The sequence below is a fragment of the Myotis yumanensis genome, unplaced genomic scaffold, assembly GCF_028538775.1.
Source record: "Myotis yumanensis isolate MYYU_CA2020_CCGP unplaced genomic scaffold, mMyoYum1.0.hap1 SCAF_6, whole genome shotgun sequence".
Lineage (NCBI taxonomy): Eukaryota > Metazoa > Chordata > Mammalia > Chiroptera > Vespertilionidae > Myotis > Myotis yumanensis.
Window position 1 is genome coordinate 40,720,704 of NW_027223757.1, and position 24,901 is coordinate 40,745,604.

General features: G+C 38.5%; 1 protein-coding gene across 4 annotated transcripts in view; it reads left to right on the forward strand.

The window, feature by feature from the left end:
• HACE1 (HECT domain and ankyrin repeat containing E3 ubiquitin protein ligase 1) overlaps positions 1 to 24,901 on the forward strand; it is a 91,957-nt gene that overhangs the window by 15,739 nt on the left and 51,317 nt on the right. For 2 of the 4 annotated variants that reach the window (XM_070418011.1, XM_070418012.1), the window contains exons 6-7: positions 4,112 to 4,243; positions 20,906 to 20,988. In XM_070418011.1, the coding sequence (XP_070274112.1) occupies positions 4,112 to 4,243; positions 20,906 to 20,988 (215 nt within the window). The remainder of the gene's footprint in view (positions 1 to 4,111; positions 4,244 to 20,905; positions 20,989 to 24,901) is intronic. The other 2 variants (XM_070418013.1, XM_070418014.1) reach the window with 1 other exon arrangement.

Consider the following 24,901-nt stretch of genomic DNA (forward strand, 5'->3'; position numbering starts at 1 on the left):
TTGTTCTTTTATATTACTGACTAGTATTCCTTGGTGTAGATATAGCACTGTTTGTTTAATCATTCACCTCTTGAAGGACAGCTGGGTTGTTTCCTGTTTGGAGCTATTGCAAGTAACGCTGCCATAAGCATAAACATTAATGTACAGGCTTTAGGGGTGAACATACATTTTCATTTCTCTGGAATAAATGCCCAGGAATGCAGTTGCTGGGTTGTATGGCATTTTCATGTTTAGTTTTCAAATGCACTGCCTAACTTTTCCAGAGTGACTGTATCACCCCACCAGGAATCTAGTTTTTCAGCATCCTCACTAGCATTTGATATTGTTAATGTTTTTTTTATTTTAGCAATTATGATAGGTACTAGAGGCCCAGTGCATGAATTCGTGCACCAGTGGGGTCCCTTGGCCTGGCCTGCGGGATCGGGCCGAAACCGGCTCTCCAATATCCCCCAAGGGGTCCCAGATGGTGAGGGGGCACAGGTCAGGTGGAGGGACCCCACCAGTGCACGATTGAGGTTGGGGAGGGATGCGGGAGGTTGGCCAGCAGGGAGGGACCCCAGGAGGGCTCCAGGGCATGTCCGGCCTGCCTCGCTCAGTCCTGATTGGCTGGACCCCAGCAGCAAGCTAACCTACTAGTGGGAGCATCTGCCCCCTGGTGGTCAGTGCACGTCATAGCAAGCAGTTGAGTTGCCTTAGCATATAATTAGCATATTACGCTTTGATTGGTTGAACGGCTGACCGAACGACCGGACACTTAACATATTAGGCTTTTATTATTTAGGACTAGAGGCCCCATGCACAAAAATTTGTGCACTCGGGGGTCCCTCAGCCCAGCCTGTGCCCTCTCGCAGTCTGGGACCCCTCCAGGGATGTCCACCTGCTGGCTTAGGCCTGCTCCCTGGGGGATTGTGCCTAAGCTGGCAGTGATACATCCCTTGGGGGATGTCCACTTGCCAGCGGGCCGAAGCTGCAGTTGAACATCCACAGAGCTGCTGAGGAGGCAGGAGAGGCTCCCACCATCGCCAATGTGATGCCTTCAGCCTGGCTTGTGGCTGAGCAGAGCTCCCCCTGTGGGAGTGCACTGACTACCAGGGGGCAGCTCCTGCATTGAGCATCTGCCCCCTGGTGGTCAGTGTGTGTCATAGTGACCAGTCATTCCCAGTCGTTCTGCTGTTAGGGTCAATTTGCACATTACCGCCCTAACGGGTTTGGCTCAGTGGATAGAGCATCGGCCTGCGGACTGAAGGGTCCCAGGTTCGATTCTCGTCAAGGGCATGTACTCTGGTTGCGTGCACATCCCCAGTAGGGGGTGTGCAGGAGGCAGCTGATCGAAGTTTCACTCTCATCGATGTTTCTAACTCTCTATCCCTCTCCCTTCCTCTCTGTAAAAAATCAATAAAATATATTTGGGGAAAAAAATTGCATGTGCACATTACCCTTTTATTATATAGGATAGAAGCCTGGTGCACGGGTGGGAGCCAGCTGGTTTGCCCTGAAGGGTGTCCCAGATCAGAGTGGGCAGGGGACCCCCAGCTCCCTACGATCGCCCACGCCGCCCCTGCTCGTGATCGCTGGCTCTGCCCATGCTCACGCCTAACACCTCTGGCCAAGGCATTAGGCCTGGGCAAGAGACCCCCAGCTCCCCACCATCGTCAACTTGGCCCCTGCTCCCTGCAATTGACCGCTCCGCCCTAATGCCTCTCGCCCAGGCATTAGGCCTGGGCAGGGGACCCACAGCTCTCCAAGGGACCTCCTGCTCCACCCCTTCCCAGGCCTAACGCCTGTGGCCAAGGCATTAGGCCTGGGCAGGGGACCCCAAGCTCCCACCATCAGCGACTGTGCCCCTGCTCCCCATGATCGCTGGCACTGCTCCTGCCCAGGCCTAATGCCTCTGGCCAAGGCATTAGGCCCGGGCAGGGGACCCCCGCAGCTGCAGCCTCCCAAGATCATGGGCTCCACCCCTGCCTGGGCCTTACACCTCTGGCGGAGGCGTTGGGCCCAGGCAGCGGGGACCCCCAGCTGCAGCTGCCCCTGCCCCGGCCTAACACCTCCTCTGGCCGAGGCGTTAGGCCTGGGCAGGGGACCCCCCCAGTTGCAGCCGCCTGCATTCGTGGGCTCCACCCCTGCCTGGGCCTTACTCCTCTGGCTGAGGCATGAGGCCCGGGCAGTGGGGACCCCCAGCTGCAGCTGCCCCTGCCCAGCCTAACGCCTCTGGCCGAGGCATTAGACGCAGGCAGGGGACCCCCCCAGCTGCAGCCGCCCCCGATCGTGAGCTCCGCCCCTTCCCGGGCCTAACGCCTTTGGCCGAGGCGTTAGGCCCTGGCAGCAGGGAGCCCAAGCTGCAGCTGCCCCCCTATCGTGGGCTCCGCCCCTGCCTGGGCCTTACGCCTCTGGCCAAGGCGTTAGGCTGGGCAGGGGACCCCCCCAGGTGCAGCCGCCCGCGATCGTGGGCTCTACGCCTGCCTGGGCCTAACGCCTCTGGCTGAGGCGTGAGGCCTGGGCAGTGGGGACCCCCAGCTGCAGCCACCCCTGCCCAGCCTAATGCCTCTGGCTGAGGCATTAGGTCCAGGCAGGGGACCCCCCCAGCTACAGCCGCCCCCCGATCGTGAACTCCGCCCCTTCCCGGGCCTAACGCCTTTGGCCAAGGCGTTAGGCCCGGGCAGGGGACCCCTCCAGCTGCAGCCGCCCCCCTATCATGGGCTCCGCCCCTGCCCGGGCCTTACACCTCTGGCCGAGGCGTTAGGCCGGGGCAGCGGGGACCCCAGCTGCAGCTGCCCCTCCTGGGCCTTTTGCCTCTGGTGGAGGCGTTAGGCCCGGGCAGAGGATCCCCCAAGCTGCAGCCGCCCCCCGATGGGCTCCACCCCTGCCCGTGCCTAATGCCTCTGGCCTAGGCGTTAGGGCAGCAGGGACCCCCAGCTGCAGCCGCCCCCCCACCTAGCTGCAACTGCTCCCTGATCGTGGGCTCCGGGCAGTGGCTGCAGCCACCCCGAGATCCCGGGCTCCACCCCTGCCCAGCTCCCATTGCTGGCTCCACCCCTACTTCCTGCTATCACTGGCCAGTGCGGCAAAGGCCAGGATTCTCTGATCATGGCCGGGGGGCAGGGCAAAGGCGGCCCTGGGGGCCGCCTTTGCCCTGCCCCCCGGCTCTTAGCTCCCCCCTGGGAGTGCCAGGGGGCTTCTTCTGTGCTTTCCATTTTGCCTCCCTGCATTGTGCCTACATATGCAAATTAACCGCCATCTTTGTTGACAGTTAACCGCCATCTTGGCTGGTGATTAATTTGCATATCTCGCTAATTAGCCAATGGGAAGGGTAGCGGTCGTACGCTAATTACCATGTTTCTCTTTTATTAGTGTAGATAATCATATCTCTTGTAGTTTTACTTTGCTTTTGCCAAATTGCTGATATTGTCGAACATCTTTTTATATGCGTTTTTTACCATTTGTGCATTTTTTACCATTTGTTCATCCTCTTATATGAAATGATAGTTCATGTCATTTGTCCATTTTCTAATTGGATTTTTAAAAAATTTTATTTATTGCTTTTTAGAGAAAGAGAGAGGGGAAAGAGAGAGAGAGAGGGAGAGAGAGAGAGAGAGAGGAAGAAGCAATGCTTTGTTGTTCTACTTATTTATGCATTCAGTGGTTGATTCTTGTATGTGCCCTCACCAGGGATAGGATACAAAACCTTGGAGTATGGAGTAGATGCTCTAACCAACTGAAGTAAAGAATATGGCACCCACTTTGTTAATTACTTTTTAATTTATGTTTGCTTCTGGGGAAGGAAAATTATTCAGTACCTTTTCTATAGAGGAAACCTATTTATAGAGTCCAGGATCATCTAAGAAGCAGACTATTTGGTGATCCTTAGTCTAAACTTAACTACTTTGAACCATGAAGTGCTTGATTTTGAAATACATGGTGGTGTAACCTACATCTTGATGCATATTTTTCCCCCTGTAAAAATATAGGAAAAAAATATATATATAGGCTTAAATTTTAATTTTAGTCTTTAGTGTGTATTATGCTCACAGTTGGGAAGTAATAGCATCTATCTGCTGTTTTTATGTGAAACACTCCTGCATAAATGCTAAGTAACTAACTGACTGCACAGATACACTGGCTGGCTGTGAATGGGCGGACAGAGCTACTCCATGACCTTGTACAGCACGTCAGTGACGTCGATGTTGAGGACGCAATGGGGCAGACAGCGCTGCATGTAGCCTGCCAGAATGGTCACAAGACGGTAAATTCAGCTGTGAAAACTTTAAGTTGCATGTGTTTATTTTTGAAAACTTTGAATCATGTAATGTTTCTCACTGTGCATACATAATTGGAAACATGAAGCATCATAGCAAAATCTTGTTATAACATTTTCTGCATCATACAGACTTCTGGTTAATATATTTTATGTGGAAAAAGGAATAGAAAATAGTGCTTTTAAATCTGTTTAAAATATTTGTAATTTGGATTTCAACTTCATTTTTGATTCATAGATTTTTAAATAGCTGAATATATTAAAAATTTAAGTGTAGTATGTTCAGATTTAGTTTTAACAATTATGTTTTGTTCTCAGTTTTACCAACTAAGTTTTTCATATTTTCTTTTATTTTTTATTACTAAGCCTCAATGATTGGGATTAGATATAAAGAAAGTGAATACTGACATTTCTTAAATCATTTAACTTGGGTTATCATATTTGTCTACTATCGCAGAATATGATGCAACCACTAGAAAGACAGTTGTTTTCTTTCAGATTTTAGGGTTCTAAAATCATGCATTTGTTTTATAGCAATAGTTTTCTGTTAATTCTATGTACAAACATTTGGCTTTTAAAATTCCTAATAGTTTTCTCTCATTAGGAGACTTTGCTGCCTTATATAAAGGTTGTTAGCTTATGATTATAAATGAATTTCTGCTTTGCTATAATTTCCTGGTCCGGTTGTTTCCTCCCCCACCCCCGCCCCGCCACACACACACACACACACACACACACACACGCATTTGCTGTTATTGATAATAGAATGTTGCTTATTTACTTGCTAACCGTAAAAATAACAACAAAGACCAACCCTATACAACAACTTTAAAGATACAAAATTTGCTTGTTTATATTTATTTTTTTGTATACTCTTTGGGTCTTACCTTTTTGTGGGAGAATTCTTAGTGGAGTCATTGGTTTCCTTCCCTGCAAACACTTTTTTCCTAACCTGGTTCAGGATATACGACCCTACGTGTTTAGATGCTTTATGTATTACTTCAGTTCACAGAATATTTCACTTCTTTAAGATTGTGAGGCCAAGGTTGACATTGTCTTATTTAAGAGTTAGATAAAAGGAGGGATGTAGGATTCTTTTGATTACATGGAATTTTTCTGATCATCATTGTTCTTTTTAAATTTTTTTGCCTTTTATTATCTGAAAAGTAATCCAGTATTTTCAAGGAATATTTCTTCTCATTGTCTCAGAGTCCACACTATTAAATTTAAAAAATATTTTGTATGATAAAAAATGATCTGAAATATTCTACTCTTGAGTGGCCCAGTGTTCGTTCGTTCTCTCTCTCTCTCTCTCTCTCTCTCTCTCTCTCTCTCTGTGTATTTTCTATACTGGACTGTACTTTATTTATTTTTTTGAAATTTATCTTTATAACAGGTAAGTGGAGTGTCATGTACTGAGATTGCAAACCCAACCTGTTGTTCAGGAACTTGTGTAGGAAAAAACTGGAATTCAGATTAGGAATGATCTACAAAATTGCATTTTAGCTGCCTTGAATCAGTGAAGAAGCAAGAATTACATAGAAAATCTTATTTCAAAACATGTGCATTACAGGCTGAATTAGAAATTTAGAATTGCCTTCTGAAGTTATTGAAAGGTAGGTAGTATAAGTATAATATATTCCATATGGTTTGCAACTTAAAGCAGGTGTGGTAAAGTAAGGGAGAATTCCTCATAGCCAAATGCCTTTGAAGAATTATATTCTCAGAAGATTTATAGGGAGCCTGACTTTACTGTGGTGATGAGTTTTACAGGGTGAGATTTTGCAGATATAGTAGAGGAGGAAGTGTACAAAAAACCATGTTGACTGGTGGTTGATTGTTATTAGTGAGTGAGATTCCATTCTGTCATAGTGGATCAGTTGAAGTTATCTGCAAGGATCATATACAGGTAATATTTAAAACTGTTTTTGGAGTCGTTGTATTCATCTTTAATCCTTCTTCAATTAGGGCAAGAAAGGATCTTGAAAAATTAGCGTACCTTCTAGCCTCCAGGCTGAATTGTATTTCTAAAAATGTGTGTTGACAGTTGTACTAATATTACCTGTGTCTCATAATTACTCATGTATTTCTGGTCTGTGTTCACAGTTCCATGGATAAGCATATCCTTTTATCTAGAGCTGAATATGATTTATTGGGTTATAAGATATAAGTTATTACTGGATAGGGATTATTGATTTTTTAAACTCTGTGTATCTTTCCATAAGTTGACTACTGAGTCTAAAATGCTTTGTCAGGTATCACAATTGGGACTTATTTTAGTGGCAATTGAAAATGGCCTTTTTATTGTCTCAAAGTGGCCAGTTCTTACATCAAATCATTAACAGGTATTCAACACTGGTGTCCATGTAGATACAGGTTCAAGATTTCAGTTTATGTTTAAGCTGAAAAGCTTGCATATTGATTATGTATTTTTTATAAAATGAAATAGGAAACTTTAGAGGGGGAAAGAAACTCTATTTTAAAACATTTTTAAAAGCATATAATTTCTTTCAAATTATAGAAACAGCTATGACAAAGAAGCCCTCTGAAGTTTCAATCTAATCTCATTTTAGAGTAAATCTCAAAGGGGCATGATAAGATTTAACTGGCTGAGAGCTCTAAAGCTTTGTAGAATTTGTAATTGAAGACTATATTTTTGCTCTCAGGCTAAGAATTACAGATTTACATTACTTTTTTAAAGTTAAAAGATTTGGTATATTCATTTTTGTCATAACTAAGAAATCGAGTAATCTTTGCTATGATTTCAAATAGATGCATAAATTTCATTAGCAGTAAAGGTCTCATCATCCTCTTGTTGGAAAGAAGTGGTTTCGGCAGTTGAAGAGTACCTTCCGATCTTTTATTTGTCCTCGCAACCTAACAGCACTATGATTTTAAACTACTTCTATTCCTATTTATAAGTGATCAGGTCAAAGAAATGATCATAACAATTTCTGAATAATGCAATTATCTATAACTTTCCGTAGGTCAATTGTTAATTAGCTATATGATACTAAAATTATGGTTTGTTTTTCGATACTGATTTTGACATATCATTTCAGAGTTTGATTATTCAGCTGGCTTATTATATATAGTCTTTGGCAACTCTTTGTTCCCACGCCTTATGTAGCTCCTAGGTATATTCTGTTTACTGATCACATAATTAAGAAAAGCATTGTGAACACGTTGGAAAACACTTAAGAGCACTAATAGTTTTGGTACTATTACTGTCATTATTAATATGGATGATGGGATTCTTTAAGCAAAGTATAGAGAGCACTATCTGGATCCTTAATTGACTTATCTTGTGCAAAAAGCTATTGTGTTTTTTGAGTTTTAATCTCATTTTTAGAAAGAGTAGTGAAGCCTCACATTATTCTACATGGTGTATAATTGACTCCAATTTATTTGGCCATAAGTTGAATGAATATTTTGGTAATTTTTTCTTTGTTATTAATTAAATTTATTAATGTGTTGAGTTGCCACAAATAGTTGCTTACTGATTTCTGGAATACTTTGGATTTAGAAACCCTAGAAGACTTTAAGATGGTTCATTCTCAATTTATATAAGTTAGAGTACACAGCAGGATTAGTTTAGAAACGAATTTCAATTTATTTGTACAATAAATTTTACTTTTATCAGAATAAATTTTATATTTCTAAATTTATATAGCTGAATATGAAGCTTCACAAACATAAAGCGGTAGCTGAATCCTGCTTAGATTTAAGCTCTTTTGACGCAACTTCCTTAGGTCAGTTGTTAATTAGCTGTATGATACTAATTATGATATTATAGACTATCTTTGATAGAACTGACTGCATTTTTTGCTGAAATTGTAGGCTTGTTAAGGAACAGTGCTCACCTATGTTCAGTCAGCTCTCTTGCTATCTTAAAACACATTGTATGCGGGCCGTTTTTGCTTAATTTTTTGCGCAAATGGCAACATTCAGTAAAATTACGATAACTTTAGTTTTACATATTTTTTTTTTCAATGGAACTTTTTGTGATTTACTATAAAATGTATACTGAATTATTTTTCTTAAATTTTAAACAGACAAATACTGGAAAACTCACTGGAAAATTGTGTTTACCAGTTGACGTAAAACGTATAAATACGTTTCCCGCATCCAATGTATTAAGCCAGCTCCCAAGCTTTTCATCCAGAGATTATAGACCACGCTTAATTGAAAGCTTTGCAAAAACATTAATTGGATCTGCCTTGAGGCACAAAGGTAGATACTCCAACATTTCTTTCTTCCTCTCTTCCCTTCCCTTCCCTTCCCTTCCCTCCCCTCCCCTCCCCTCCCCTCCCCTTCCCCTTCCTTCCTTCCTTCCTTCCTTCCTTCCTTCCTTCCTTCCTTCCTTCCTTCCTTCCTTCCTTCCTTCCTTCCTTTCTTTCTTTCTTTCTTTCTTTAGGTTTAGAGTAATTTTTTTTATTTTAATGTTAGAATTCTACTTTATCACTTCTAGGCAATGTGAGTAAATAATAAAAAGTTCTCTTTACTCTGGTTTTTCTCACAGAACTGGATAATATTGATTTTTTTCTAGATGTTACATAAGAGTTCAAAGTTTCTATAGTTTTATGTGGACAGATTTCTACAGAAGATTTATATAAACCAGCCACTGATTAGTGAGTTGGCCGTTTTTCTTAGTGCTTAACTTATTTGTGCATTGCTATTAAGTCATTTCATCAGAATTTTTTTCTAATGTTCAGAATTTTTAAAATGTAATTAAATTTATTGGAGTGACATTAGTTAATAATCACAATTCTTTTTAATAGAAGATAAAACAAAGATGCTTGCTTTTTTGTTGTTTGGTCTTTTAGCAAATGATAGTACCATAATGGATTTTACTTGTAGTTTTAATATTGAGTATCTATTCCTTTTTACTTTGATTAGTGTTGTTTAGAGTATTGACGTTGATAAATTAGAGCTGCCTTGGATTTCTTTGTAATTTATCAGTGTATTGGGCACAGGTGGTCTTTGTTAGTCACTGCCTTCAATTAAATGACTTTTGTGATTGACCCAAACATTAGCTTTGCACATTAGTTTTCTGCTCAGGATATTGTTTTATCACTTGAAAGGTCATGAATTCTGTTGAAAATGTGTTGTTTCTGCTTAAGAATTTCTTGAGGGCCATATGAAAATCCCCTTTCAATGCTTTCCCTCAGGTTTCCTTCCCAGCACTTTCTTATTCTGTGAGGAAAAAGACCCCTCCTAGGAATCAGAGAATAATTGTTTTTGTTTTTTAAGGGGAGGAGGGAATTTCAAGTTCTGAATTACTTTAAAAGCATATTTTGGTGATCTGAATTAGTCACATAAAATGATTTCATTTCACTGTAGAGCTTAAAGTGTGTTGTGATAGCCGAAACCGGTTTGGCTCAGTGGATAGAGCGTCGGCCTACGGACTGAAAGGTCCCAGGTTCGATTCCGGTCAAGGGCATGTACCTGGGTTGCGGGCACATCCCCAGTGGGAGATGTGCAGGAGGCAGCTGATCGATGTTTCTCTCTCATCGATGTTTCTGACTCTCTATCTCTCTCCCTTCCTCTCTGTAAAAAATCAATAAAATATATTAAAAAAATGTGTTGTGATAACTTGATAAATATAGGTATTCAGCTACAGTCACAAATATTTATGTTGGTATACTTTTACATGTTTATAGTTATTAAATTGTAAGCTGCTGAGCTTAATTTTTGCAAGTAAATGAGAAGCCATAAAATTTTGAAAACAGAACTTACGAACATTGTAAATCACAATTATTATTTTTTTAATTAATGGCTTATATTCTGTTAAGCAGACACAGTACAGTTTTTTACAGAAATATTTGTGTATAAGGGTTTAGGAGTGAGAAATTTGCTAAAACAAATTCAAATCTGTCATTCGAATTCTATTCATTTCTCTGGATAGGTTTTTATCACCATCTAGCACAGTACATATTTTGTTTATTTCATTTGTCTCTTGGTCTTCCTTTTCCACTAGAATGTAAGCTTTATAAGGCAGAGATTTTTGTCCCTTTTATTCATTGCTGTAACTCCAGCATCTAGAGTAGCCCCTAGTACATAATAGACATTGAAATTTTTGTTGAAAGATGGAATGGACTAGTCAAATGCAGTACCATTTTGACCATTTTTCCCTGCCTTTTCTTTCCATTTCCGAGTGTCACTTTTTTCTTTTGTACCTTTAAGTGCAATGAATATTTATAGCGCTGATTCTTATAAAAGATCATGTTTGATTTGTTTGTATTGCTGGTAATCTTTGCTTTTGAGAATCCCTAGGGGTTTTAGTAGTTGAATCTATAATTTATTCTCTTTGATTATGTTTTTGCCTTATACTTCTATATAGTTTAAAATTTTTAAGTACTATTGTTTCTTCAAATGCTTTTATGTATTTATTTAATAAATAGTTTCATCCACCTGAGTCTTACTAGTTACAAAGTTATTTTATCCTTTGTGTATATAGATTGGAAAATTTTTTTAAAACTGTGATTTAGGTCCTGGCCATGGGCATGGCTCAGTGGTTAGAACATTCGCCCATGCATCGAAGGGTCTGAGGTTCAATTCCTGGTGTCAAGAGCACGTACCCAGATTGCAGCTTTGCCAATTAATGTGTCTCTCTCACATCAATGTCTCTCTCTCTCTCTCTTCCCCCCATCTCCCTTTCACTCTCTTTAAAAAAACCAATAGAAAAAATATCCTCCTATGAGGATTAACAAAAAAACAGTGATTTAGGGTCTTTGTGACTTTCTTGCTCCTTGTCCCATTATGCCATTTAATCGATAATTGAATTCTGCATTAGACTTTCTTCTATTTCAGAGCTTTTACAAAAAGAAATCTGTAACTTTTTAATAACAAATATTGATGACTTTTCACTCATTTCAGTGCTGCAAGGTGATTTTTTTTATTCATTAAAGTTTCTTTTCTTTTTTTTTCTTTATTAAGGTATTACATATGTGTCCTTATGCCCCCATTGCTCTCGCCTTGCCCCCCCCCCCACCCCCCCCCCTCATGTCCTCACCCCCTGGTGTCTGTGTCCATTGGTTAGACTTATATGCATGCATACAGGTCCTTTGGTTGATCTCTTCCCATTACTCCTACCTTTCCTCTGAGGTTTGATGGTCTGATCAATGCTTCTCTGACTCTGGATCTGTTTTTGTTCATCAGATTATGTTGTTCATTATATTCCACAAATGAGTGAGATCATGTGATATTTATCTTTCTCTGACTGGCTTATTTCACTTAGCATAATGCTCTCCAGTTCCGTCCATGCTGTTGCAAATGGTAAGAATTCCTTTTTTTTTACTGCAGTGTAGTATTCCATTGTGTAGACGTACCACAGTTTTTAATCCACCCATCTGCTGATGGGCACTTAGGGTATTTCCAAATCTTAGCTATGGTAAGTTGTGCTGCTATGAACATAGGGGTGTATATATCCTTTCTGATTGGTGTTTTTAGTTTCTTGGGATATTCCTAGAAGTGGGATCACTGAGTCAAATGGGAGTTCCATTTTTAGTTTTTTGAGGAAACTCCATACTGTTCTCCACAGTGGCTGAACCAGTCTGCATTCCCACCAGCAGTGCATGAGGGTTCCTTTTTCTCCACATCCTCGCCAGCACTTGTCGTTTGTTGTTTTGTTGATGATAGCCATTCTGACAGGTGTGACATGGTACCACATTGTCGATTTGACTTGCATCTCTCTGATGATTAGTGACTTTGAGCATGTTTTCATATGTCTCTTGGCCTTCCATATGTCCTCTTTCGAAAAGTGTCTATTTAGGTCCGTTGCCCATTTTTTGATTGGGTTGTTTATCTTCCTTTTGTTAAGTTGTATGAATTCCCTGTAAATGTTGGGAGATTAAACCCTTACCGGTGATAACATTGCAAATATGTACTCCCATGCAGTGGGCTTTCTTGTTGTTTTGTTGATGGTTTCTTTTGCTGTACAGAAGCTTTTTATTTTTATGTAGTCCCATTTGTTTATTTTCTCTTTAGTTTCCCTTGCCCTAGGAGTTGTATCGGTGAAGAAATTGCTTCGGTATATGGTAATATCTGAGATTTTGCTGCCTGTGGATTTCTCTAATATTTTTATGGTTTCCCGTCGTATGTTTAAGTCCTTTATCCATTTTGAGTTTATTTTTGTGTATGGTTCAACATAGTACTGGAAGTGCTAGCCATAGCAATTAGACAAGAAGAAGAAATAAAAGGTATCCAAATTGGAAAGAAAGACGTAAAACTGTCATTATTCGCAGATGACATGATACTGTACATAGAAAACCCTAAGGACTCCATCAAAAATTACTAGACTTAATAAATGAATTCGGCAATGTTGCATGATACAAAATTAATGCCAAGAAATCTATGGCATTTTTACACACCAATAGTAAACTTACAGAAAGAGAGATTAAAAAAACAATCCCATTTACCACACACCAAAAGAATTAAGATACCTAAGAATAAACTTAACTAAGGAGGTAAAGACCTATACTTGGAAAACTACAGGACACTGACAAAAGAGATAGAGGAAGACATAAACAGATGGAAAAACATACCATGTTCATGGATTGGTAGAATCAACATCATTAAAATGTCCATACTACCCAAAGCAATCTATAGATTCAATGCACTCCCCATTAAAATACTTACGGCATGTTTCACAGACCTAGAACGTACTCTCTAAAAATTCATCTGGAATAAAAAAAGACCCGGAATAGCTGTACCAATCCTGAGAAAGAAGAACAAAGTAGGAGGGATCTCAATACCAGATATCAAGCTGTATTACAAAGCCACTGTTCTCAAAACTACCTGGTACTGGCACAAGAGCAGACATATAGATCAATGGAATAGAATAGAGAACCCAGAAATCGACCCAAACCACTATGCTCAATTAATATTTGACAAAGGAGGCAAGAACATACAATGGAGTGAAGACAGTCTCTTCAATAAATAGTGTTGGGAAAATTGGACAGATACAGGCAAAAAAAAAGAAACTAGACTACCAACTTACACCATGCAAGGTGATTTTTATTCTTCACATTCAAGTCTCCTTATGTATTTTTTAGCTTTACCCTGAGGGAAATGGTTTTTTCTTCCTGCTTGTCTTCAGGTAACATTTTATCTACAATCTACAAGTGAAGCTATTAAAAATGTTTTAAAATATATATATTTTTTAGTAGTTGAATATTTTGAGGATCTTAACACTACGGTGTCGGGTGAATTTCCCGCCAAAATATAAGATGGCGCGGGCAATTATTTAGGTTTCCCGCGCAAAATCAGAGTTAGTTTAAAATGCCTATATCTTTTGAAGTATGGGTTCGATTGAAATGAAATTTTCGGTTTCTTGTGTAAAAAATGAAAATTTATTCAATCACAGACATTTTTTTATCTATTCAGTACATAAATAATTCGATATATATAAACTAAATACGAAAAACCCAAAAAATACTTATTACCTAAAAATATACACATATTTTTAAAGTTTAAAATAAAATTTTCATAATAAATCAAAACAAATAGAAATTAATAGTTTTTTAGCGTATGATATTTTTCAAAACACGCCCCTTTATGTAGAGGTATATTGCAAAATTTGCACATGTAGCGTGTCTCACTGCGCAATTTATGAACGGAACATACGCGACACCTTCTCAAAATGTTTTTCTTTTTTCCACTTCCGACAATTGCCTGTAACGTATGCTTTCTCATGTCCATCAATAGCCTGCATGGTGGATCAGATGTAGGTGGTTTAGCCCGCATTCCAGAAGTAGACGGTACTGGTTGAAGGTCTGGAACAATGTCCATGTCCTCTGGAATATCATCCGTCAACCAGTGGATAGCTGTTTGTTTCAAAAACATTTTAAAACCCATTTTTCTTTGCCTCACTGATTTGTAAACTGCATAAGAATTAAATAATGCGGAATTTATCATATACATTGCCAACCTTTTTGTCCATTTGACCGTCCTCCGCAATATCGAATAATATGAAAGGTATTGGTCGGCCCGGTCAACACCTTTCATATGTTTATTGTAGTCAATGAGTGCATTCGGTTTGACAATTTTCTTTTTTGATGTTCTGTCAATATTCTGACTTTCTTCCATCTCCGCAGAATGAATCGAAGAAATCAGGTATACAGGCTTTTTTGATTGCCACACTTGTAACAATATATCATTTTTCCTTATAAATTTTGTTTCACCTTTTTTCAAAGAAATTGTTTGAAAATCTTTAGGTATACCTCGATTTTTCCGGATTGTTCCACATATTCTGAATTTGTTTTTCATAAGTGCTTCACAATTTGTGACGCTATTATAATAATTGTCCATATATATATGGTACCACGAATCAGTGTATGGAGACACTACTGTTTGTATCGTTTCCAATAATCGCTTTCCTTCGCCGCAATAAATTTCCATGTTACAGATATATCCTGTATCACTTTCGCACAACAAACGAACCAATATTCCATATTTAACGATCTTGCCAGCATTATATACCCTAAAGAATAATCTTCCCCTCCAAGGTACGATCCCTTCATCTAGTGATAATTGCTGATGAGGTTTGTAAATATTTATAAATTTAGGCACAAAATAATCTAGTACTGGTCTCACTTTGCAAAGTCTATCTGATTCATTTACGATATCCGCATTATTATTGAAGTGCCAAGCTTTCCATATCTGTCGGAACCTGTCTCTCGTCATCGTTTTACCAAAATATGGCGTCTCCGTCCATGGCTCCGTGGTCCAATAGTCATCTCTTCTATCTTTGCGCACCTGTCCCATGAGAACAATTAACCCTAAAAACTTCTTCATCTCTTGAGGGGTTATATCTTTCCACTTTAGGCTTTTTTTGGAAAGTTTGAAATTATTCCTATTTTGATTATAATACCTGTTTGACTCCTCTACAAGAAATTCAAAAAAATCATCTCCGATAAATAATTTCACGGCATCTTCTATATTATTTATAACAGCATCTGTGTTTAATCCTTGATGCCCTAAAAAATCTTCTAAGACCGGTGGATTATCAACATGCGACCATTCTTCTCTCCCGCCTTCTATATCTGACTCTGAGTCAGAGCTGGAGCTCGAAATTCTTCGTCACCTCAATGTCCTGGGACGCACCATTACTTCATCATCACTAGAATCTTCATCACTTGTACTCGCATTTTCAAGATCGCTATCACAAGAATAATTGGACAACTTGTCTGCACAAAACTCATCATCACTATAGTCTGAATGCTGCGACATTCTAGGTTAAAGCAAATAAAAATAATACTAACTGAAAATAGCGGTACTCCGATAGATATCTGATATAAAAAAATAATTATTATGCGAACACTTTGCAGAACGATTTTATTTTATTTGGTTAAAAAATTCTATATGAATGTCTTTATCACAATATATTTAAATATTTAAACACGTAATAATATTCACAAAACTCAAAACTAAAGACGTCCGGACACAAGAAGTATTTCTCAATAACTATTCTCTTTGCATGGTGAGATATCCAGGGATATCGGTTATAAAATGAGAAAACAATACATTGGTACCCTAACGGTATTGTACTCGACCAGCGCCATAAAGTGTTCTCTACTTACAAGGGATTTTTATGATACCTATTACCCCAATGGGTATGAAACGGTTCGCATACGCAGGTAGGTATCTTTGTGAACGGCAAACAAACAAATATTTGGTAATACGCAGTTACAATCGGCCCGAGTTTACACGTTTCCCGCACTCCACCGCAAATCTATATGAACCGAGTTAAGACGGCTCCCGCGGAGTACGCGCAATTCACACGAGCCGACTTAACTCGTTTCCCGCAATCCAAGTGTTAATTGGGATACTTTTGTTAAAATAGAAAAGCAGAAAGGAAAAGATAATGATGGAATGATCTTTTCCATTTTATTAAGTGTCTTTCTCTCATAAGAACAAAGAATTTCTACTGTCTTTGTAGAATCTTTCCTATATACAAGACTGTGATAGGAACATGTGACAGTTCATATTGTAAATCATGCTTTCTTACTATGGCTTGCCCCAAGTTTGTCTCACTACTTTGTTGAAGAGAACAGTAGAGGAATGCAGTGGAACCTCAGTTCTCAAACTTAAAATTCGTCTGACAGGTTGTCTGAGAAGCGATTTGTTTGAAAACTGAATTATTTTTTCCCATTAGAAATAATGTAAATGGAATTAATTCATTCCAGACCCCCAAATGATCCCCTGTTTTAACCTTAAATACAGTAGATATCCAATGTACTGTTGAATCTATAAAAAATACTTCCTTTCTTAAATTTGTCGAACCACCCCCTACTAACCTTAAATGAATCACTTTCAGCACTCCTTCCAGGGGTGTCTTTCAGGAGGTCAGTCCGTTGCAACTTCTCTTGCTGTTACTGGCTAACTCCTTTTCATTGATCTAAGTCAGCAACAGTTTTTTGTTTTTTAAATTCTTTATTGCTTAAAGTATTACATGAATCTCCTTTTCCCCCCCATTGACCTTTCCCCCATTACCCCCTCCTCCAAGCACAAGCCCTCTCCCCCTCTACTGTCTGTGTCCATTGGTGTTTGCTTATATGCATGCATTCAAGTCCTTTGGTTGATCTCTTATTCCCGCCCCCCTCCCCCCCCCCCCCCCCCCCCCGCGCCCTGCTTTCCCTCATAGGTTGTACAGTCTGTTTGATGCTTCTGTGTCTCTGGTTCTATTTTTGTTCATCAGTTTATGTTGTTCATTATATTCCACAAATGAGTGAGATCCTGTGATACTTATCTTTCTCTGACTGGCTTATTTTGCTTAGCATAATGTTCTCCAGTTCCATCCATGCTGTTGCAAATGGTAAGAATTCCTTCTTTTTTACAACAGCGTAGTATTCCATTGTGTAGATGTACGTACCACAGTTTTCTAATCCACTCATTTGCTGATGGGCACTTAGGCTGTTTCCAAATCTTAGCTATTGTAAATTGTGCTGCTATGAACATAATGGTACATATATCCTTTCTGATTGGTGTTTCTGTTTTCTTGGAATACAGTCCTAGAAGTGGGATTACTGGTTTTTCTACTTCTTCAATTGCCAGTGATCATTTCTTTCACACCATTAGCAATATTAGCACTCTTGATAGCCTCTTTATATTTTAAAATTGTGCTAATCACCCATTTCACTAGCAACAGAAGCAAATAAAACAACACAAAAAAACAAAACCCCAAAAACCAAAACCCACAAAAATATTCACAGCATTATTTCCTGAGATGTTAGTGCTAAACTGACTCATACTAGTGCATTCTTTCCTTTGTAGCCTGAGAGAAGCTTTTCAATAACCAAGACACCCCCATCTCTCTCCCCTTGACAACTTGGTTGAGAACCAAATTGTTTGAGATGGGAGCCACTCGAAAACCCAGGTTTGACTAATGTTAGTCTAATGGCTAAATTGTTAAGCTCTACAATATAAATAAAAATAGAGAACTGTTATAAAAAGAATATGGTTTTAGCATCATTTAAAAAGTAAACACCAATAGTTGGCTAGGCAGTTATCCAATAGAGAATTATTAGATCATCTATGATTAATGTAGCTTATGAAGATATGCCAAATTATTCATAATATATTTAGTAATCTGAATTCAGAAAAATTAGAACTTCTGTTTTTTGGTAAATAGCATAATGGTTATGAACCTGGGCTTAGGTTTTAATTCCTGCTTCCCTATTTATTTATGTGTTGGGTACACATTATTTGACCCCTTTGAGACTCAGTTTCCTGCTTGCAAAACTGGAGAGAATATTGACTTCCTCACAGGATGTATTAAATGAAATAACTTTAATCAATGAAGAAATTTAAAAAAACAAATAAATGAAATTATAAATGCTTATTAGTAGTGTCCAGGCACATGTTAAGGTGATTAATATTATTATATCAATTAGTTTTAACAACATAATTTTTATGGATGCATAATTTGTTTTAATAATTACTTTATTTCAGCTTCTCTTTGGATTGCTAGGTTTTAATTGCATATTATATATATGCAATTATATATATTTGATATATTTGCTTTCATCTCTTCTGAGCTTTTTGAGAGATAGTTTATTGTCTGTAACTTCTATCACAGTAAAATAGTATTACGGCTATCCATCACCCATTTTTGGGACTATACAGAGAACTTCTAGGTCAAAAATAAAAAAGGGATAAACCATGATCAAAAGGCTTAAATAGGCCTTATCTTATAAAATGACCCAAATGCTTATTTTTCTTCTCTTTGAGAGCGGTACTAAACCACTGTGCCCAGTTTAAAGGAATTCTATAGCTGATAATAAAGTTTTATGTAATATTTCTATTATATTACATAGATTATGTGGATTTTAGAATTTCTCTTGGGATAGAAGTAAATTCAAAGGGCAAGATGTGAATAGTATATTTTAAAATGTTTTTATCAAAACCTTTGTAATAATAATAGTCCATTAAATCATCAATCTTCTTTGTCAAGTTATGATCACCAGGCAACAATATTCAACTCTTCCACCTTATGATATTTATTTCCAAAGAACATGCTTCCTCTGCTCTTTCTCAATTCATGACTTTTAGATATCTCTGGATCAGTTCTTGTTATGGTGCATGAGGGTTTAGCTCATTTAAATCCTCTTCCCATGCCCTCTTTTCCCCAATTTCTAAAATTAATTATATCACAGATTTTGCTTAGACAATATTAGTTGTATATATAGTTGGGTAAATATTGTTTATTGCTGAGTCAAGTAGTGAACTGTAACAACATTTTCTACCTAGGGGACTATTTTTCTTAAAATTGACTTTGCTCAATTTTCTTTTTATTAATCAATGATTCTTCCTATATACTTCTACAAAAATATGAGCTGAGAGGTATCTCAGGACTGTTTTCTACAAAGACAGATTCATTAGATAATATCAGTTTTATTCTTCTTCTCTAAACCTGGAAATTGCTTATTCTCTCCTGTGTTTGATCTCCAGTACTCTGGATTCCACATCTTACTATATTTTAGCGTAGTCCCTTGTTTTGGAGAAGGATATGCTCCAGTAGCTTCTTGAGAAAGGTACATTGGAGGTAAATTTTTTTGAAATCTTACTAAGTATATAGGTGAACATATTTTGTGTGTGTGTGTTTTAATTTAAAATTGTGTATTTGAATGATAGTGTGGCTAGCTAAAGAATTCTATGTGGGAAGTCATTTAACTTGCAATTTTCAAGGCATTTAATCTTTTAGATTCCAGTGTTGCTGTTAATGCCAGTCTGATTTCTCATTATCTCTCGAATCAAATTTCCTCAGTATTATGAAATTTCACTTTGATGTAACTTGTTGAAAGCCTTTTAATTGATTAGACTGGGCACTTGGTGAGCCTTCTTTGTGTGTTTCTTTTCATTGATTTTAGAGAGAGAGGAAGGGAGAGGGAGAGAGAAACATTGATGTGAGATAGACACATTGATTTATTGCCTCCTGCATGCACCCCAACCGGGCAGGGATGGAACCTACAACTCAGGTACGTGTCCTTGTCCGGGAATTGAAGCCGAGACCCTTTGGTGTGCAGGCTCTAATGACTGAACACACCGGCCAGAGCTATAGTCTTATTATTTTACTACCACTGCACTAGGTTTTAGAGCAGCATGAAAGATGAACATGTGTGTTCAACCCAGAAGTAATATTATACAGTCTAATTCCAAAAACTTTCAAGTTTTTTGTGCATTTTTTTTTTTTTGCAGGAGAAATTCAAATGAGGATCATAGGAGTATAACCAGACTCTGTTTTTTAAGGTTTTCAGGCGAGCCTTGCCCAATTCCTAATCAAAAGATATGTATTCTTAAGATTTTATATTAGCTTACTTTTTGTTAATATTAGTCAGATGATTGCACAAGAAAAGCTTAGAGGACAGAGTACATTTGAATGGTGATCAGAAAAACTGAGTCAGTATTGGCTGCTGTTAACAACAAAAAACTTAGCTTTTTAACATTTTGTACTTTAACAGTTATGCTCTTTGACTTTGAGAGATTTATAGCTCTGGTACCTATTTTTTTAAATATGTTTTTATTGATTTTTAGAGAGAGAGGAAGAAAGAGGGAGAGGGAGATAGAAACATCAATGAGAGCGAAACATCTGTTGGCTGCCTCCTGCATGCCCCGACTGGGGATCAAGCCCGCAACCCAGGCATGTGCCCTGACCAGGAATCGAACTGGTGACCTCTTGGTGCGGGGGTCGATGCTCAACCACTGAGCCAAACCGGCTGGGCTGGTACCTATGTTTTTCTTTTTAGAGGCAAAAAAATATGTTTTTTAAATTCAAATATTTAGAGCAGCACTGTTCAATTCACTAGCCATATATGGCTGTTTAAAATAAAATTTAGTACCTCAGTTTTATTAGCCAAATTTAAAGTCCTTGGTAGCTACATGTGTCAGTTGTTTAGAGCTTTCCCAGGTTAGCACAGTTTATATTACAGTGACAATTCCACATATATTGTATAGTGCCTGAGAGACCCAGAGAGCTTAGCAAAAATTGAATTTGTTCAGCCATCGTAATTGTCATGTTCCTACTCATTCTTTAAAGCTTCAAGTTGTGGCAAGAACTTTTCTTATATGGATTGAAATTGTGGTAATTGTGTCTTTGTTCGACTTTTCTGGTCTACTTTTAATTGTTTGTTTTCTTTTTTCCCTCCCTAGACAGTGCAATGCTTGCTAGACAGTGGTGCTGATATTAACAGGCCAAACGTATCAGGAGCCACTCCATTGTACTTTGCTTGCAGGTATGAGATTTTATATTTCCAGATACTGTCATTAAAGAATGTCATGTATTTACTATATTTCCAAACACAAACATTTCTGTATATTTTCTAAGGCTCTCTTGTTTTTTCATTAATACTATGCTGTCTTTTAAGATGAAGTATATGGCATTATGGTTGTTACTTAACCGCATGAGGAAAAATATTTTCTATTATATTGCCAGTGTTTTTATATGGTGTAAGTGGAGCTTTTGATATCTTTGATTATTCAATTTTATATTAATTACTTATTAACTAATGAGAAAAGACATAATCCACTAATTTTCCTAGTTGTCTTTATTAAGTTCCAGGTCAATTCCAATGGGATAAGCTATTAAAGTATGTATTGGTCCACAGTTCTGTATCTGCTTTCTCTGGAATTGTAAATTAAAAAAAACTTTTTTGAATCATTATTGTTAGATATTAAATTCTGCACTAAATTATTTTTGTACTATGTCTTGGTTCATTTTCTTAAAGCACTTATTTTGTTCATTGATTCATTTATATAATTAGCAAACATTTAGTTAGCACTCGCTGTTTGCCATCCATTACTATAGCATTAGTGATACAGTAATAAATATCCCTCAGTCCTATGGAGGTAGCAATATAATAATTATACACATACACCTTTTCCCCCCATGCACACACACACACACAAACACATGCACACACACAATGTTATATAAATGTAGTTAGCAGTTAGGAACAGTTCACAATACACTAGTGATTCTTCCCTTTGGTTTAGATTATATGAATTATAATATTTATTTAAGCTCTTAAATTCAAATATAGAGCTCTCCAAAAAGCTCTTCTTTTCTTTATCCTTTTTTTTGTTTTATAACATTTTATTGGAGATTTATTTTAGACTGAAAGACCTGCTTTTCTTCTTGTTTAGCTTCTCTTTAAGATTTCTGATGTTACTTTGATCAGACTGATTCAAATCATCATCGAACAACTTTGAATTATAATACAAGGACTTTGGATCTCTAGACTAGATCTTATCTGAATTTAGTTATTTTCTAAAATTATACTAAAGAAAACCAATTACTTCCATAGTATCTTGAGTTTATAAATAATATCATTGTTTGATTCCCTGAAATCATATTCTATCTTGAGGGGTTGTTTCTAGATAAGACCTTTCTTTGAAGGTTCAGATTTGAAATGTCCACCTGCCTGATTTACACCACCATTTGAAAGTTTCAGCCGAGACCGGTTTGGCTCAGTGGATAGAGCGTCGGCCTGTGGACTGAAGGGTCCCAGGTTCGATTCCGGTCAAGGGCATGTACTTGGGTTGCGGGCACATCCCCAGTGGGAGATGTGCGGGAGGCAGCTGATCGATGTTTCTCTCTCATCGATGTTTCTGACTCTCTATCCCTCTCCCTTCCTCTCTGTGAAAAATCAATGAAATATATTAAAAAAAAAAAAAAAGAAAGTTTCATAGAATCTCAAATGTCTCCATGTCCAAAATACAGGTTTCTGATTTTCCTTTTCAAACCTCCTCCAGTTTTTCTAATCTCAGTCATCGGAACCCATATCCTTTCAGTTTAAACCAGAAACTAGGTCATTGTTTTTTATGTCTTTCTTTCTCTGACCCTCCACTTGGAATTAATTAGTCAGTTCTATAAATTCCACCTTCAGAATATATTCTAAATCTCTTTATTCCAACTCATTGAAACCACTTTGGTTAGAGTTGTTACCTCTTATCTAGAGTACTGCACTGGTCTCGTAAGTGGTTTTTCTGATTCCTCTTTCTCTTCCACTGTTCTTTCCTCAGTTGCCAAAGTGATCTTTAAAAAATGAATCAGTCTTGTCACTTTGTGTTTAAACCCTGTATTTAAAACTTTTCAGTGCCTCTTTGTTATATTTCAAATTAAATCCAATCTGCATTCACCTGTGAGACCTGTGTGGTCTGACCCCTACTTGGCTCACTGTGCTTCAGTTGCATTGGTTCTCTTTGAGTTCCCCAAACACAGCTGACTCTTTCCAGCAGGCTATTCTACATGCTATTTGTTTTGCCTGAAAAGGTCTTCTCTAGGCTTCTTTTTTTCTTTTTTAAATATATATTTATTGATTTCAGAGAGGAAGGAAGAGGGAGAGAGAGATAGAAACATCAATGATGAGTGAGACTCATTGATCGGCTGCCTCCTGCACGCCCCCCACTGGGGATCGAGCCCGCAACTGGGCATGTACCCTTGACCGGAATCGAATCTGGGACCCTTGAGTCCACAGGCTGACACTCTATCCACCGAGCCAAACCAGCTAGGGCTCCTAGGCTTCTTATATGGCTGACTCCTTCATGTCACTGCTTAACTGTTACTTTGTAGAAAGGCAATTCCTCACCAATCCAAGTAAGCCTCTCCCCAAATTTTCTATCATATATATGGTGTATTTGCTTGTTTACAGTGTGTCTCCCTTACTAGACCGAAAGCTCAGCGAAAGCAAGAATTTTGCTTATTTTATTCACAACTTTATAGTCAATGTGTAGTACAGTGCTTTCTGTTGAAATGCTTAGTAAATGTCTGGAATGAATCACTATAATTACATGTTTGAAAAATATTTTATATAGAACAATGCCATGTATAATAGTAAAATATAAGTATACTAGAGACCCGGTACATGGATTTGTGCAACGGTGGGTCCCTTCACCTGGCCTGTGGGGATTGGGCTGAAACCTACTCTCCAACATCCCCCGAGGGGGTTTCAGATTGCTAGAGGGCGGTTCTCGAGTGATGCACCCTGCAGCGCCCCATAATTGGGCTCCCTCCTTTTTGGTTCCAGGGTGTGTCACTGGAGAACCGCTGCTGCCAAGTCACTGCAGCTCAGCAGCTCCCATATTGAGTGTCTGCCCCCTGGGGATCAGTATGCATCATTGCTACCAGTCAGAGCGTCTGCCCCCTGGTGTTCATTGCGCATCATAGCTACCGGTCACACAGTTGGATGGTCACTTAGCCTTTTATATATATAGATAGATTAGTATTGTACAGAACTGGGATATTCATATAGTTAGTCTAAGCATAGGGATATGGTTAAAGAATTTTTTAGAAGTACTTTCTGCTAGTATTATATTCTCATCAAGTTTTATTTATTTATTTTTATTCATTGATTTGAGAGAGAGAGAGATTTGTTGTTCCACTTATTTATACATTGGTTGCTGACCAGAGAATGAACCTGCAACATTGGTGTATCAGGATGATGTTCTACCCAACTGAGCTACCCTGTCAGGGCCCCATCATTAAGTTGTTTTTGTTTTTTTAATCCTTACCCAAGGATGTATTTTTATTGATATTTTAGAGAGAGAGGAAGGTGGGGAGAGGAGAGAGAGAGAGAGAGAGAGAAACATCAATGTGAGAGAGAAATATCAATTGGTTGCCTCCCGTATGTGTCCCTACCAGAGATTGTGCCTTAGGTATGTGCCCTTACCAGGAATCGAACCCATGACCTTTTGGTGTATGGGGTGATGCTCCAACCACCTGGCGAAGGCATCACTAAGTTTTTTGTTGTTGTTGTTAATCCTTACCCGAGGATATTTTTTCCATTGATTTTTAGAGAGGGGTAGAGACAGAAAAACATCGATGTGAGAGAAACACATAGATTGGTTGTCTCCTGCATGTGCCCTGGTGCAGGGGATCAAGCCTGCAAACAAGCCTTGACCAGAATAGAACTTGAGACTCTTCAGTCTGCAGGCCAATGTTCTAACTACTGAGCAAACCAGCTAGGGTGGCATCACTAAGTTTTAACCTAGCAAACATTGGATCTCTTTGAACAAAGATTGTTAAGCAAAACTGGTTAGAGTTGAGAAGGAAGTGACTGGAAGAAAGAAACCAAAGCATAGTCTTCAGTAGCAGTTATTTATCCCAAAATATTATGATTTATTGTAGGTAATATGTCTCAAGTTCAA